This window comes from Pararge aegeria, chromosome 20 (assembly GCF_905163445.1).
Source record: "Pararge aegeria chromosome 20, ilParAegt1.1, whole genome shotgun sequence".
NCBI classification, from domain to species: domain Eukaryota; kingdom Metazoa; phylum Arthropoda; class Insecta; order Lepidoptera; family Nymphalidae; genus Pararge; species Pararge aegeria.
Window position 1 is genome coordinate 5,974,411 of NC_053199.1, and position 14,002 is coordinate 5,988,412.

General features: G+C 35.2%; 2 protein-coding genes across 2 annotated transcripts; one reads left to right on the forward strand and one right to left on the reverse strand.

Annotated features, from left to right (window-relative positions):
• Window positions 1-4,437: 4,437 nt before the first annotated feature.
• On the forward strand, window positions 4,438-6,737 carry LOC120632509 (protein ALP1-like). The gene is made up of 2 exons (XM_039902326.1): window positions 4,438-4,892; window positions 5,692-6,737. The coding sequence occupies exons 1-2, from the start codon at window positions 4,594-4,596 to the stop codon at window positions 6,575-6,577; spliced, it is 1,185 nt and encodes a 394-aa protein (XP_039758260.1). The 5' UTR covers window positions 4,438-4,593; the 3' UTR covers window positions 6,578-6,737.
• On the reverse strand, window positions 4,907-6,930 carry LOC120632510. Its single transcript, XM_039902327.1, has 2 exons — window positions 6,736-6,930; window positions 4,907-5,631 (listed from the first exon to the last, which is right to left on the reverse strand). The coding sequence occupies exons 1-2, from the start codon at window positions 6,914-6,916 to the stop codon at window positions 4,925-4,927; spliced, it is 888 nt and encodes a 295-aa protein (XP_039758261.1). The 5' UTR covers window positions 6,917-6,930; the 3' UTR covers window positions 4,907-4,924.
• Between the last annotated feature and the right edge of the window lie 7,072 nt (window positions 6,931-14,002).

Here is a 14,002-nt window from a genome sequence, read left to right on the forward strand (position 1 = left end):
CGTGCAGTATATCTAAAAATATAGCATATTATAGATAACAGATACACTTACTCTTCTACACGTATAACTAGCTGCTTCGAACGGTAATATATAAATTTGGAAATGTTTTTTTGTGACTAAAAAAAAAGAATAGCATGTGTAACTTACACATGCTATTCTTTTTTTTTTTTAGCAAACTGTCAGACTTGGTTGACTGAATGTCAGCGTTGGTAAGAAAGGTTGACGCTGGCCCGTCCTTTTGCGACTTAATTTGCAAATCCGGCTACCACTGACTGCTAACTATCTTTATATATATTTCTTGTGTGCGTGTGTATGTCACTGAACTCCTCCTAGACGGCTGGACCGATTTAAAAGATTTTTTTGGTATACGTTTGGGTGGCACCCTGGATGGTTTAGATTCACAAATTAGCCCGACAGATGGCGCTGGGGTCTGCTAGTCACTGATATATTTGTGCTTAAACCACTTACAAATAATGTGTTTTTTAACTGGTAAAACAATTTTTAAAATCAGTTCAGTAGATCCAGAGTTAAAACAGAGTTAGTATAGATACATATAAAGTAACTTGAGAAGCTATTTATAACTAGACAAATAAACGGGCGAGTAGCTTGGATTACTGATGGTTTGAGGTAAAGTTTCTGGAACGGCAACTATGCACCGGAAATAAAATATATAAATATACTACGACAATACACACATCGCCATCTGGTCCCAAAGTATATGAAGCTTGTGTTATGAGTACAAAGATGACTGATGAATATTTTTATTAATACTATACAGATAGATCCAGACACTGAAAAACTTTCATCAAAATCTGTCAGAAAATTAAGACCACGAACGCCAACAAAAACAGATAGAATTGACGTTTAAATAGGGGTTTAAAGTAGACCTATTTGAAGTATTTTTTTTTATTTCAATTGAATCAGGCTTTTCGTATGGAGCCTATGCATGCGGCACAAAACCGTCGGCCAGACTTATTTGTGTTACAAAATACCGCTAGATTCGAATCGCTAATAACTACGAAATAATGGTTTAATCCGCTACACATATAGTATATTTTTGCGTATTTGTTGTACTTAGTATTTTTTGCCTTACATATTGCGAATGAGCATTGTTATATGGATTAAAATTGTGTGGACTCGTTCAACTTATCCGTTGATTTGGATGTCACTGTAAAAATCTTGCAGAATACACACATCCGAGCACATTAAAAGTCAGACAGTAACTAATCAGAGTTCTTCGTTTAAATTACATTATAGTTTAAGATTTTATCTAATACGATTTATTTAAGATAGTAAATATATTGAACAAAAATAAGAAGTACGAATTGAAAGGAATCCTATAAAATACTAGTGCTTACGGTAAATCTACGACGTATACGAATATTCTACGTTTATGCATTAATTTTTATACTATAATAGTTTAGTAGACAATCGAGCCAAAGCAAACCTATTTGGTCAAGGTGTATCTACTGAAAATTAAAAATATTCTTTGGATACGATGCCATAAGTAAAACAACAAAGACAGGAATTTCACATAGTAAAGATTAAAAGCGAAATGAAAACTGAAATCCTTGTCGAAGAAAGAAATAAAACGAAAAAATCCGAACAGTAAAAACACATTTGACTAAGCTTGCAGTACTTTAATCGGACAAATTGTGCAAATGTCAAAGGTGGAGCAGACAAAGGCGACGATTTTATTGCTCCCGAGCCATTGTCCCGTGGTTAGGGGTCGGACAAATAGCGCTTCGTGTATATGGCAAAATGATACAAATGCATGTTTTTCATTTGATTAAATGCATAAGTTAAAACATTATAAAGATACATGCTGCTTAATATTTTTAAACTTAGCATATACAAAAACTCAATAATAGGAGTTCAAAAAATAGCTTAACCATTTAATTGCTAATGGTTAAAATATTGTTGACGATTTCAATAGTAGCCAGTTATTAGATGTTTTTCTGTTGAAGATTGTAACTGAAATGATCCGAAATCGTAACCAATTAGTACTAAAAAAGTTATGAGTGAAAATCGACAAAACATGTGCTTTTTTAAGTAGTCTGAAAACAGTCAAGGACGTGAAAGTTATCCAAATAATATACAATAATATACAAAAACTCAATAATAGCAGTTCAAAAAATAGCTTAACCATTTAATTGCTAATGGTTAAAATATTGTTGACGATTTCAATAGTAGCCAGTTATTAGATGTTTTTCCGTTGAAGATTGTAACTGCAATGATCCGAAATCGTAACCAATTAGTACTAAAAAAGTTATGAGTGAAAATCGACAAAACATGTGCTTTTTTAAGTAGTCTGAAAACAGTCAAGGACGTGAAAATTATCCATACCCACATAGGATGGGATTTGCGACCTACGAGGGTCTCGTAGTATTGCGGCGTGCAATCCGTAGCGGCGCGAAATCCAAATTTTGGGATCCGTATTTACGTATGGAAGCCATACACTTGTATTTGCGATACATATACATCTAACTTTTACATGAAAAAGTTAGAGATAGAGTTAAAGAAGAAACCATTTTTATAGTATTAAGTTTTAAGTCAGCTGATTGACCCAAAGATACCAAACGAAATCTATGATGTCCCAATTAGCATTAGGTGTCTTTAAAAAGGCCTGGGAACGACGTACTTAGGAAATGTATGGGTCGTATTTAGACCTCTAAAGTAGGTCATCCACTTATCAATAGTAAAAACTGGATCGTTAGACTATGGATCAAGAAGAAGTCCTGGACTTAATTTCCGAGTAAGACGAAATTAAAGTTCGCTAATTCGCAGTGGAACAGCACGCATAAATGTATGTAAACGTTTTGTTGCATAATGCATAAAGAAGTAAATATTCAATACAAACTTTAAATTAAATAGCGGGTTGGGTCAACTTATTACATATTATTCTCTATACCTATAAAGTAGAAATTTTGCCCAATAAAGGCCATTCTACGAGTAAATACTTCACAAGCAATTTATTCACTGTGGACATAGGAGAAGCGTGAAGATAGAGTTTCCCGTAGCATGAGTTGACTGGGCGACAGCGGACTATGTGACATGACAGATGATTGCTAGAGCGTCGGATTAAACGCTTGCATTCAGCTGACGTGTGCATCGATCATTCTCTAATTTGGTAGCTGTGAATAAACTTTGCATCAATATATAATATAACTATGTAATGAAATTAAATTATTGGAATTTTAGATATAAAGTTCCAGCACATTCTACTGATATATCAGCGTTTAATATTTAAACATTATTCCTACATATCACCGATTATATATAGCGGATAGGACAATGGATTTTTGAACTCCCTACAAAAGACCTATGTCCAGCAGTATCACAATTTAATAAAGAATTAATGTAACAGTTTGGATATTTGTTTCTTAATTTTTTACCTACTTTCTACTTTGTTGGGCTCTACTACTGTTACGATCTTAACGAAATTTGGCACATTTATAGTTGCGTCTTGTGAAGCCTGAGTAAGCTGCAGAAACAGCTAGTTAAATTGAAGATGTAATAATAACCTACACTACTATAAAACGTAGTAATTAAGAGACAAAAGAAAAAAGAAGTATTTTAATTTGTGACTTATTTATTGAAATACATAAGGGGAAAAAAACGAATAGTTAGGAGTATGTTTCGAAGAAAATAATTTAATAGTAACGGTAGATGGCGTGTCATCATCATCACGTGATGGCGTGTGTAGAGTATAATTTTATTGTAAACTACCTTTTATCCTTTTTTATACATGTCAAGTAAAAGTTTGATTGTAATCTTACCTGGGCCCTCATTTTCCCAATCTCAAACAAAATTTGTAAACACTGATAACTTTTGTATGAAGAGGTATCAAAATCAAAGATTAAACATTTCTTGCATCTTAGACATTCCAAATATATAGAAAATCAGTGTCCCGCTTGTAACTGAGGGTGCAATCTAATATTCTACGCCACTAAGTTATAAGAAATAAGACCCTATTAATAACCTATTCCTTCTAAGTTAATATCCCATTGGAACGCTAAATTGGTAGGTGGTATTTCTTTGCAGTATAGTTGTATTTTACTACGGCTGAAGCCTTCTAACAGACAATACCTTATCAAATAATCCTGACCCTAATATCGAACGCGGGAATTTTCCGATAAAGGGAACAGCATACATCGCTACGTCATGGTCTTCAAACTACAATTCGCTTGTTAGTTATGTTCTCACAGAAAAAAAGGCCATTAAAAATACTTCAAAACGTCTAGTATATAACCGATTAAGTATTCTCAGCCCAAAGCCTAAGTAATATTTCACTAAGAGATCCTCACTCACTTTAATTTTCATATATTCTCTGAACAAAATATATTCAGTTAAATCCGTTATTCTATACAGAAGGATTTTCCTCGCAGCTTAGTTAAAGGGGTGGCGGGGCACTATGCATCTTCATTGCGCACACTAAGGGCCGCCGTACACGGACTGCTCGAGCAGTTAGCGGCTGAGTGAAATACACGGACCGCTCGAGCGGTCGGCGTCGACTGCTTGAGCTGTCGGTTGTTGACTGCTCGAGCTACGACTCAACTGCTCGAGCAGTTGATTTTCTACCACAGTCGAGTCATGGATTCTGACGAGGAAGCACTGCTTTTGCTGCTCCTGCTCAGGCGGAGACGACGGCGGCGACGTCAAAAGAGAAAATTTTGGGTTCATCCAATTTTGCAATTAAGAGAACAACGTGGACAATTCCATCATTTGTTTATGGAACTTAGAAGTGATGAAGAAAAATTTTTCAACTATTTTAGAATGTCAAAGTCTTCGTTTGATGAATTGTATAATATACTAAAGTCTCACATTAAACGGGAAGACACAATTATGAGGAGAAGTATCGAACCTGAAGAAAGACTAGCAGTAACATTGAGGTAAGAAAAATATATAGTAATTATTAAAATTTTTATTCATTAAAAATATTGGAAATTACATCATCGGACATTACAGAACATGATGAAAGGTCTTCAAATTGAGAATTTTGGTCATCAGCCATTGATGTAGAGGGGCCGGTTGCTGATCTAGAGGGACCAGGCACTGATGTAGAGGTAGAGGGGCCAGTATTATAACCCCATGGTCCACGATAATCATTAAACGATGAATATCCCCTGTCACCATAACTCGAAGGATATGTGTGATTTGTCATCCCTTTAAAGTATTTCACTACGTTAAGTATTTCGGTCTTAGCATCTAATTTATAATGCTCATTAATTTTTTTGAATTCGCCAACTAATGATAGTAAAAACAATTTATCTTCATCTTCATTATCAATGCGCGAATTCTGCGTTTTTTCATCTAAACGTTTGGATAATTTTTCAATTAAGACGTTCTCATCTGTGATTTTAGTAGTTAATTTTCTTTTGTTTCTTTCTCTGGGTATTTTATTTTGACCATTTTCGGTTTCTCCGGACGTAATTTCAGTGTGCTCACTCTCTTGTAAACTATTTGTTTTGTCGGGTCTATCTTCTATTATTGCCTTTAAAAAAGACATCTGCTGATAATATGCATATGGCCGAATGTTGAGGGCTGCTGAACCACTCTTTGGTTTAATTTTTTTAGCATATCTGGTGTATCCATCTCTTAATGTTTTCCATTTTTTCTGTATTAACATGGCTGTAACAACAAAAAAATATAAGTTAGTATAATTGATTGATTTATAAATATGTTTTACAGGTATTTGGCAACTGGATGTACATTTATGGATTTGCAATATAGTTTTAGAATAGCATCAACAACAATAGGTAAGATAGTGAGGGATGTTTGCAGAAATATATGGATACATATGAAGGATATGTGTATGGAACAACTAACTAAAGATAAATGGAAAGACATAATAAATGGTTTCAAAAAAAATGCTCAGTTTCCGAACTGCCTCGGTGCCGTTGATGGCAAACATATTAGAATAATACAACCCGCGCAAAGTGGATCGTCATATTATAACTATAAAAATTATTTTTCGATAATACTTCTAGCAGTATGTGATAGTAATCATATGTTCACTTTCGTGGATATAGGCTCATATGGAAGGCACGCTGACTCGACTATTTTCGAAGAGAGTTGTCTATATAAAATGTTACAAGAAAAAAAGTTAAATATACCTCCACCTTCTGCAATATCACAAAATGGACCGTTATTACCGAATGTGTTTATTGGGGATGAAGCGTTTAGCTTGCAGGAAAATTTAATGCGTCCATATGGTGGCAAGAATTTACCAGAGAAAAAAAAAATTTTTAACTATCGGTTATCACGTGCGAGGCGATATATTGAATGCACGTTTGGCATATTAGCTAATAAATGGCGGATCTTTCATAGACCACTCAACGTCAACGTTGATTTCGCAGTGGATATAGTAAAATCATCGTGTGTTCTTCACAACTACGTAAAACAACGAGATGGAAATAAATTTGAGGATACGTTTGAGGGTCTTCCTTATTCTATAATACATTCAACCCAGCAAGTTCGTCCAGGTGGACCTATGTTAACAACAATCCGTGAAGAATTTGCTAATTACTTTGTGAGCGAAGAAGGCAAACTAGATTGGCAATGGAATATGATATAAATCAAAAGGGCGCCGTCCGTATAACATAGCCTCTGTATTCTTTTAAATATTAAAAATATAATAAGAAGCAAAACAACTATTATATTGTTACCAGTCTGTTTTTTAATAATAAATAAAATAATAAATGTGTGTGTTAAATGACTGACTTTTTTACTTACCGATTTGATTTTTTTCTTCAACTGGTTTTTCATCAAAGTTCTCAATTACTTGGGCACAAATAATTGCCCATGCATTGTTCTTCTTTATTTTGTCGCTGTGTTCCTTAAGTTTATAGTTCCAAATAAGTTCTTGCGTTTTAATTGCGCTAATAAGGGCATCACTATCGCACACGCCCTCCATGTTCAAAAAACAGCCGGCAAATGAGAAAACAGACGCCGCGAGGCCGCAAAGGGCGGGGGGGAGAGGGAAGTCGGAGAGCTGTCGACTGCTCTAGCGCAGTCAACGGCTCGAGCAGTCGGTGTATGCCTCGCAACCGCTCGCGAGCGGTCGACGGCACGATGGAATTTCATCATGCAGTTGACGGCTTGAAGCGGTCGCGACTGCTCGAGCAGTCGTGTGTACGGCAGCGAATGAATGACTATAGTTCACTGCGCGGTCGCGGCTTTAAGCAGTCGGTCTCAACTGCTTGAAGCAGTCCGTGTACGGCGGCCCTTAATAGGCAACTCGCGATAACAGCAAATCGTCTTTCTACCTATTCCCCTTTAGATTTTCTTGGGCTTTAATAAGCTTTTTGTTATTCTCACCTCAACTTAACGCCAGAAGAAACTATAATAAAATGATATATATTACAACTTGATTAAAACTCGCTTGTAAAGTAAATCGCCATTATGGTGTGGTTATATTGCGGTATCTGATGTTCAGAAATTTTGTTAAATTTTAGATAGTTGTGTCCAGTACGGGTAACCGGGTACTAGTGTCTCAACCAGTTTCTTCGAAGATGGAACAGTTCCTTTCAGGATTTTTTTTAAATAAAATTTACCCAACTGGACAAGGGATAAAAATCAGAATCTTATCAAATCAAACAATATAAATATTTACACATAAGATTAGGATATCTTATGTGTAAATATAGTAGAATAGACTAAAATTATTATTATTCCAAAGTGCTTTAGTGTAGAGATTATTTAAAATATATTTAGTAACAGTACCGATGGCAACTTGTTGTAGTACATGTTGCCGTGCGTACCACCAAGGCATACGGGTAACCGTTTGTCCCGGGATGAGACTTTTGGGCGTTGCACAAGGGAGGCATCGGTATGTGCCTTGGAGATTCCGGAGCTTCCAAATAACGTAGCGAGGGTGGCAACCGAGGGGGTTTGAGTGGGTAAGAATATCACAAAGCCCAAGCAGAAAGCTACGACACACACGTAGTAAAAAAAATGATTTTGCAACAGTTTTTATTCGATATCATACCCAGTCAAAGGTATATTGCGTTGGTAACGAATCTCCTTTGTAATGTCAATGTAATTGCTTTTGTATTTCTTATGAAATATATTATTATATAACGGAATAAAACCTCTTATTCATTGCACGTAGATTTTCCCAACAGCTAAGTTAAAGGGGAGGGACGATGCATCTTTATTGCTCACCCCCTAACTAGGTTTCCTGCGATAGGGGGGAATTACATGTAGTCTTTTGCAGAGCTTAGATTCCAGTTCTATGTTATTTTATACACAATTCTTTACTCAGGTAATATGCAAAATATAGTATGTAGAATATAGTAAGTGTGTATAAAGGACAACGAGGTTGAAAAATTCAAATTTAATAGTTTGTTTTGACTGAACTAAGTAGCTTTTAATTTTTGTCAATAGCATTGCACATAATTATGGTGAGTAAATTTAACCTAACTATGGGTAAAAGATGTAAATTATCTGTTCTTGCAGTTGAATAATTAAGAGTTGCAAGATGCGCTTTAAAAATCTAACTACCTATACACTCAAATTAATTAAAAAAGCAACTATAGAGTAAAAAGTGAATTCGTTTTAAGTACATGTATTTTAATGAAGTCGAGCGACCGTTAATACCCTCGTTTTTTATGTCCGCCCGACTTGATACTTGTACAAACAATTAATTTATTTTTTACTTTGTCGTAGGATGTCGGTTGTTGATGCCTTTTCTATACATTAGTGTTACTTTAACTCTAAATTTTTATATGAAATAAAAATTTAAAAACTCCAACATTTAATATGGTGGACATTATTCTACAAGTCAGGCCCTTTCATTTGATACCCATATTGACGGTTTTGTGAAACATAAATGTTATTTGCAATTATGTGGTGGCAGCCATTTCGGATTTGAAATTTGTCATAGTGTGTAGTATTTTACTAGTCAATGACTTTCATTTGATACCCATATATCTAGGGTGTTGACCAAAAATATTATAGCCGCCAGTCTAACATAGCCGCCAGCAGAAAATGGGCGTTTACTGTTAGACTGGCGGCTATGAAAACCTAAGAACACTTCCAACTAATTAACTTATCGAACAGAAAAACAGTATCAAGATCGGTTCATTCAATAGGGAGCTACGATGCCCAAGACACACACACACACGCACACACACGCACACACACTCGCATACACACACACACATACACATTAACAGATACGTCAAACTTATGACACCCCGTCGTTTTTGCGCCCGGGGTTAAAAACAAAATAACAATCGACTCTAAATAATATTATTGTCAAGATGTTCCAAGCGAATGTCTCATTCTAGTTTCTAACTTGAAATTTTTGTGTTGAGGTTTTCTAAAAGGAAAGCACATTTCTCTTGAGAAGTCTCCGAAAATGTTTGTCGTTTAAAGTAAGTATTCTTATTTGTTGGCATTTTTGTAAACGCCTGATTAATCGTTATAGATACTCCGAACGAAGCAAATATAAATTGTCATTTTCTGTTTGGTTTTGTTATATTTGGATTTACTCCTTTTATACTTTGTACTATTTATTCTTTAGAAAATCCTTGGCTAAAACATATTATTCAGTTAATTTCTTATTCTTGCAAATTTATTTTGGGCAATAAAAACGTTTGAATATTAATATTACTTTTTGAATACCTGTGTAACTTTATAACTTTAAAGCTAGTTGTCTAAAGCCAATATCAATATAACAACATCAAGCCAAAAGCAGGTTCACAGATATAACTCAATTTTAGCTCTAGACTGAAATTCGGAACATGTTCTTAGCTAGATGTCAGTTTTTTATTATTATTAGCCCCTACAATTAACCATAAGATTAAGTCCTATTTTTTAAGCAAATGTCAACTCCGTCTTATTTTAGTGACTCCCCCTAGATTAAAAGTCCGGTTCTACCGATAAAAACCGGCTGGCAAAATACTCAGCTATTGATTTTTACCAGCAATAATTTGTATTTTATAATGTTAGATTTACCAACTGTTATGAAGAAGTTCATCAATTGTTTAGTAACCTCGCTGCATTAAATGTATTGTTTAAACTTATGTATTGGAAAATTAACATAATTTCCATATTGACGAACTAACAGTTAGGTGCCTACCATACAGCTATTACAAGACGCGAAAGAAATTCAAGCCAATGTGAACACCAGGCAAGTTGCGTATTTTAAGGATTAACATATTTGTATTCGCCTCCATTGTATTGGTACTTAGCGTTTTTAGTTTATTTATAAGGGCATTAGAGCGATGGGTAATAAGTTCTATAATATACGGGTGGCATTATATAAAATAAATGTATACTAAGAGGCGGTAAATGATCGCTTCCTTTGATCATCAACATATCGTAACCCAAACATTCTGCCTTTGATGGCTGAAGTGTAAATGTAAAAAGGGCTGGAAAAGGACAGTTGTTTCATTTCCTCGGTTTTGTTTCGATACACTGAGCTTATTTAAAAACAATCACATGGCAAGTTTTGAATAGATAGTCCTTGGTCGAATTATTAAAACAAGTAGTTAATATTAGAAATATTCGCAAAAGAAACCCCTGCTGTTCCTTCTAATATCACATAGCCAAAACTGCATTTATTGGTTTGCTTTACTTTCACGCAGCAACAATAAAAAGGATTAACTTTAGTTTTGGCAGGATAGTTATAACGAAGAGTGACATGGGTTACCTTTTATCTAGAGTTTTAAATACGTAGATACTGTTACTAGGAATAATAAACATTATCCTTTATTCAGTAGGGAAATAGCGGCTCATTGCACGAAGGTAAATGGAAGGAGAGATCTTATATTGACCCACTAGGTACTCTTAGAATCAGAAGATATAAAAGGTATACACTAATTTCGCATAGGCATCGGCGGTAGGAGAGCAGGAGTTTAGTTGGTTAAAACGCTCAGGCCGCGATAGTCATAGAGTCGCAGGTTCAAATCGGTTCAGACAATATTATACGTATTTTAAATTTATAAAATTCATAATCCCTTCTAGTGAATTGGAGTTCAAACCACTATCACGACTTAAATATAATATTTTTATGGATTATAGAATTAATAGCCCGTATGTAAATAAAATATTTTTATTAATCCAGGGTTCAGCGGTTGCAATTCTAAAACAGATTATTGAATTAATAGGCCGTATGCACTACACGTAAGTGTGATACATACGTTACGCTCGTGAACCTCAATTGTGTACTTGAGGTTCACAGGTGAAATGCATATAGACTAGAAACTTCACGTCAACTTGAAAGTCTCTAAGCACTTACACACTTGCACCTCTGTTCACACTTTATTACTGTCGCCGCCATGTCAATACAAAAATGGGACTCTTTTTTCTTTTAGTTTAGAAAATTGTCATCGTTTATCCATTCCTTTCGTGGGATTTTCCTAACAAAATTTTTATTTTAAGTTAACAAATTGTAAATTTACCTACGTAGCGAAAGTAAGTATTCCCGTCGCGGAAAGAGAATAAACTCGACCTCAAAAGCTTTCGACGCAAACTGCAGCCTCTACTTTCGAGTTTCATGATAATTCACAGGGAGAAGACTTCCGCATAAGTGAGCATTAACGTGACGTAAATGCAAAAGAACAAAAATATGTATTATTTTTCGTCCATGTATTCTTTCATGAGATTAAATTTTATACATTTCCAGTAAATATGAATGATTCAGATGGATAGATAGAAAGTATTTATCGCACATACAGAAAAAAAAATTCAACAAAACAAAAGGTAAATAAATATATATGCGCAAAGGCGACCTCTTCGCTTGAAGCAATCTCCTCCAGACAATATTTGGTTGATGAAACATGTTTGGTACGGAAAACGGGATAGTGCAAAATTTAATTTAAAATGAACAATTGATATACATTACATGCAGCTCCCTAATTAAGTGAACTCTTAAAAAGGATAAGTATGATTCCCAAAGCCAGCCCCATAAAGGTCATCAATTTATTTTTTTAGAGCAACCAATCTTTTGATTCGGTAGTCTGCGATCAATTTGAAGTGGAAATTCTAGGCCGTTGCTCAAATGTTTTCATTTTACATCACTTGTTTGAGGAGTTCACTTAGTTTAAGAGCTGAACCACTTGAATGACTGTCGGCCGTAAACTGAAAAGCCAATTAAATGCTAAGAGCTCAAATATTAAGTGACCGTTTTTGAATTCAAAAAATATAAGACGCCGTTAATTTTTAGATCCTGTTTCGCTACCGAGGTGCGTCTATTGTATGGCTAATCCTCTTTTGACGTTTGGTTTCGTCAGCAGATCACGAAGTTCTGCGTTCGATCCCCGGGTCGGGCCAATGGTATTGGGTTTTGGTACCAATACATTCTTAGGATTCAACCTCGTGCTTATGGACAGCAAATTAAACTGTCGGTATTTCGCCCGATCTATTTCCGGCCGTGTTGAATCTGCCGTCCTGTCCATATGAGAGTGAAGAAATAGAGAGTGCATCTGTGCTTTACAATATCTTCCGCTTAGTTGAAAAATCTCTCTGGAGATTAACAACCGTGCCAAAATTGTTAAGGAAAACTTTCTTTTTGTATAGGATACGAAGTTCCTTACACTATAACTTCACCAAAATTACTCAATAGTGCGTAAATGTGTGGTTTCCCTCTTAATGTGGTACATAAAGTACATTTCGACGGACCGTATTAAATGAGAGCCTTCGGATTATTTATTTAAGACTCGTGACCATTATTTCTTATGGATAGTATATTGAGTATTTATTGATTTATTTATTTTATTTCAAACAAACACATAAAAAGTAATCCAAAGAAAACAGATAAAGTCCGTGATTTCCACACTAGGATTCCCTGTGTCGTGGAAATCACTTCCTTCCAGGTTGAATACAATAAAGGTAACTTAATAATAAAATAAAAATAAAAAATCAAAAACATACAAAAAAAGCAATTGAAGCAAATATGACAAAAAAAATTGTTCTTTAATGTGTGCAATGTGTGTGCGTGTGTATGATTGTGTGTATGACTGTGTTTGTGTGTGCATGCGTGTGCATGCGTGTGTCTCTCTGTGTGTTTATTGTATGTTATATTTATTCTAATATTGTGAGCATTTTTTCTGTTTCTCCGTAGTTTGATTCAATTAACCATTTATCAAGTGTCTTTTTACATTTATATCGTGACATTTCTACAATTTTTAGTATTCTGTTAACCTTCGTATAGAGGAATGGTCCAGCAAACAGGTAAAATCTACGTCCAAACTTCGTTCTCAAAAAAGGAAACTTCCACCGTTGAAGGCGTGAGCGCGTTATAACTGTTAAGGCTGCGGACTTATGAAATCGAAGTATAACGGATTTTATATATAACTGTCTAACACGCAAGAACCCACACTCTGAATAAAGGCTGTCAGTAGGATACCGAAAAGGTTTTTTGTACGCAGTTTTTAAGACGGCTCTTTGAGTACGTTCAAGTTTGAGTAAGTAGGTTTTACCAGCTGCACCCCACGCTGGTAGGCAGTAGTTCAGTAGTGATTGGCAGAGTGATTCATAGACAAGCTTTATTATTTCTGCATTAGCCACATTTTTAAGTCTTCCGAATATAAACATAAATTTTCGCAGCCTACCACTTAGTGCTTCAATTTGTTTGTCCCATCGCAACCCTTCATCTATTACAACACCGAGGTATTTTAAAATACTTACCTGTTCGAGCATGGGACATTTGCAGCTCTCATTTTTGTAGTCAGTACATGTATGGAATTTAATTTTTAATGTATCTATGGGATCAGTTCTACTCGATATTTTAAAACAGATAATTTTTGTTTTGCTTGTGTTAACGGTAAGCAAGTTATTTCTGAGCCACGCAAAAACCTCTTGCAAACCCTGTTGACATAACCGCTCCGCTGAGCCCCAGCTATTTCCATAAAAGACTACGGCCGTGTCATCCGCGAAGGTGAAAAATTTTGCCTGCCTGACGTTGAGGGAGCATAGGTCATTTATGTAGACTAAAAATAGGGTTGGGCCCAATACGCTGCCTTGAGGCACACCGAAATTGACTTCTGCTATT

What these genes read in the sequence shown, in the direction of transcription:
- LOC120632509 (XM_039902326.1), top strand. Translation starts at nt 4,594, where the DNA reads ATGGATTCTGACGAGGAAGCACTGCTTTTGCTGCTCCTGCTCAGGCGG. An exon ending in AGACTAGCAGTAACATTGAG is followed by an intron (nt 4,893 to 5,691) that starts GTAAGAAAAATA and finishes TATGTTTTACAG; the next exon opens with GTATTTGGCAACTGGATGTA.
- LOC120632510 (XM_039902327.1), bottom strand. Translation starts at nt 6,916, where the DNA reads ATGGAGGGCGTGTGCGATAGTGATGCCCTTATTAGCGCAATTAAAACG. An exon ending in TGAAGAAAAAAATCAAATCG is followed by an intron (nt 5,632 to 6,735) that starts GTAAGTAAAAAA and finishes TTGTTGTTACAG; the next exon opens with CCATGTTAATACAGAAAAAA.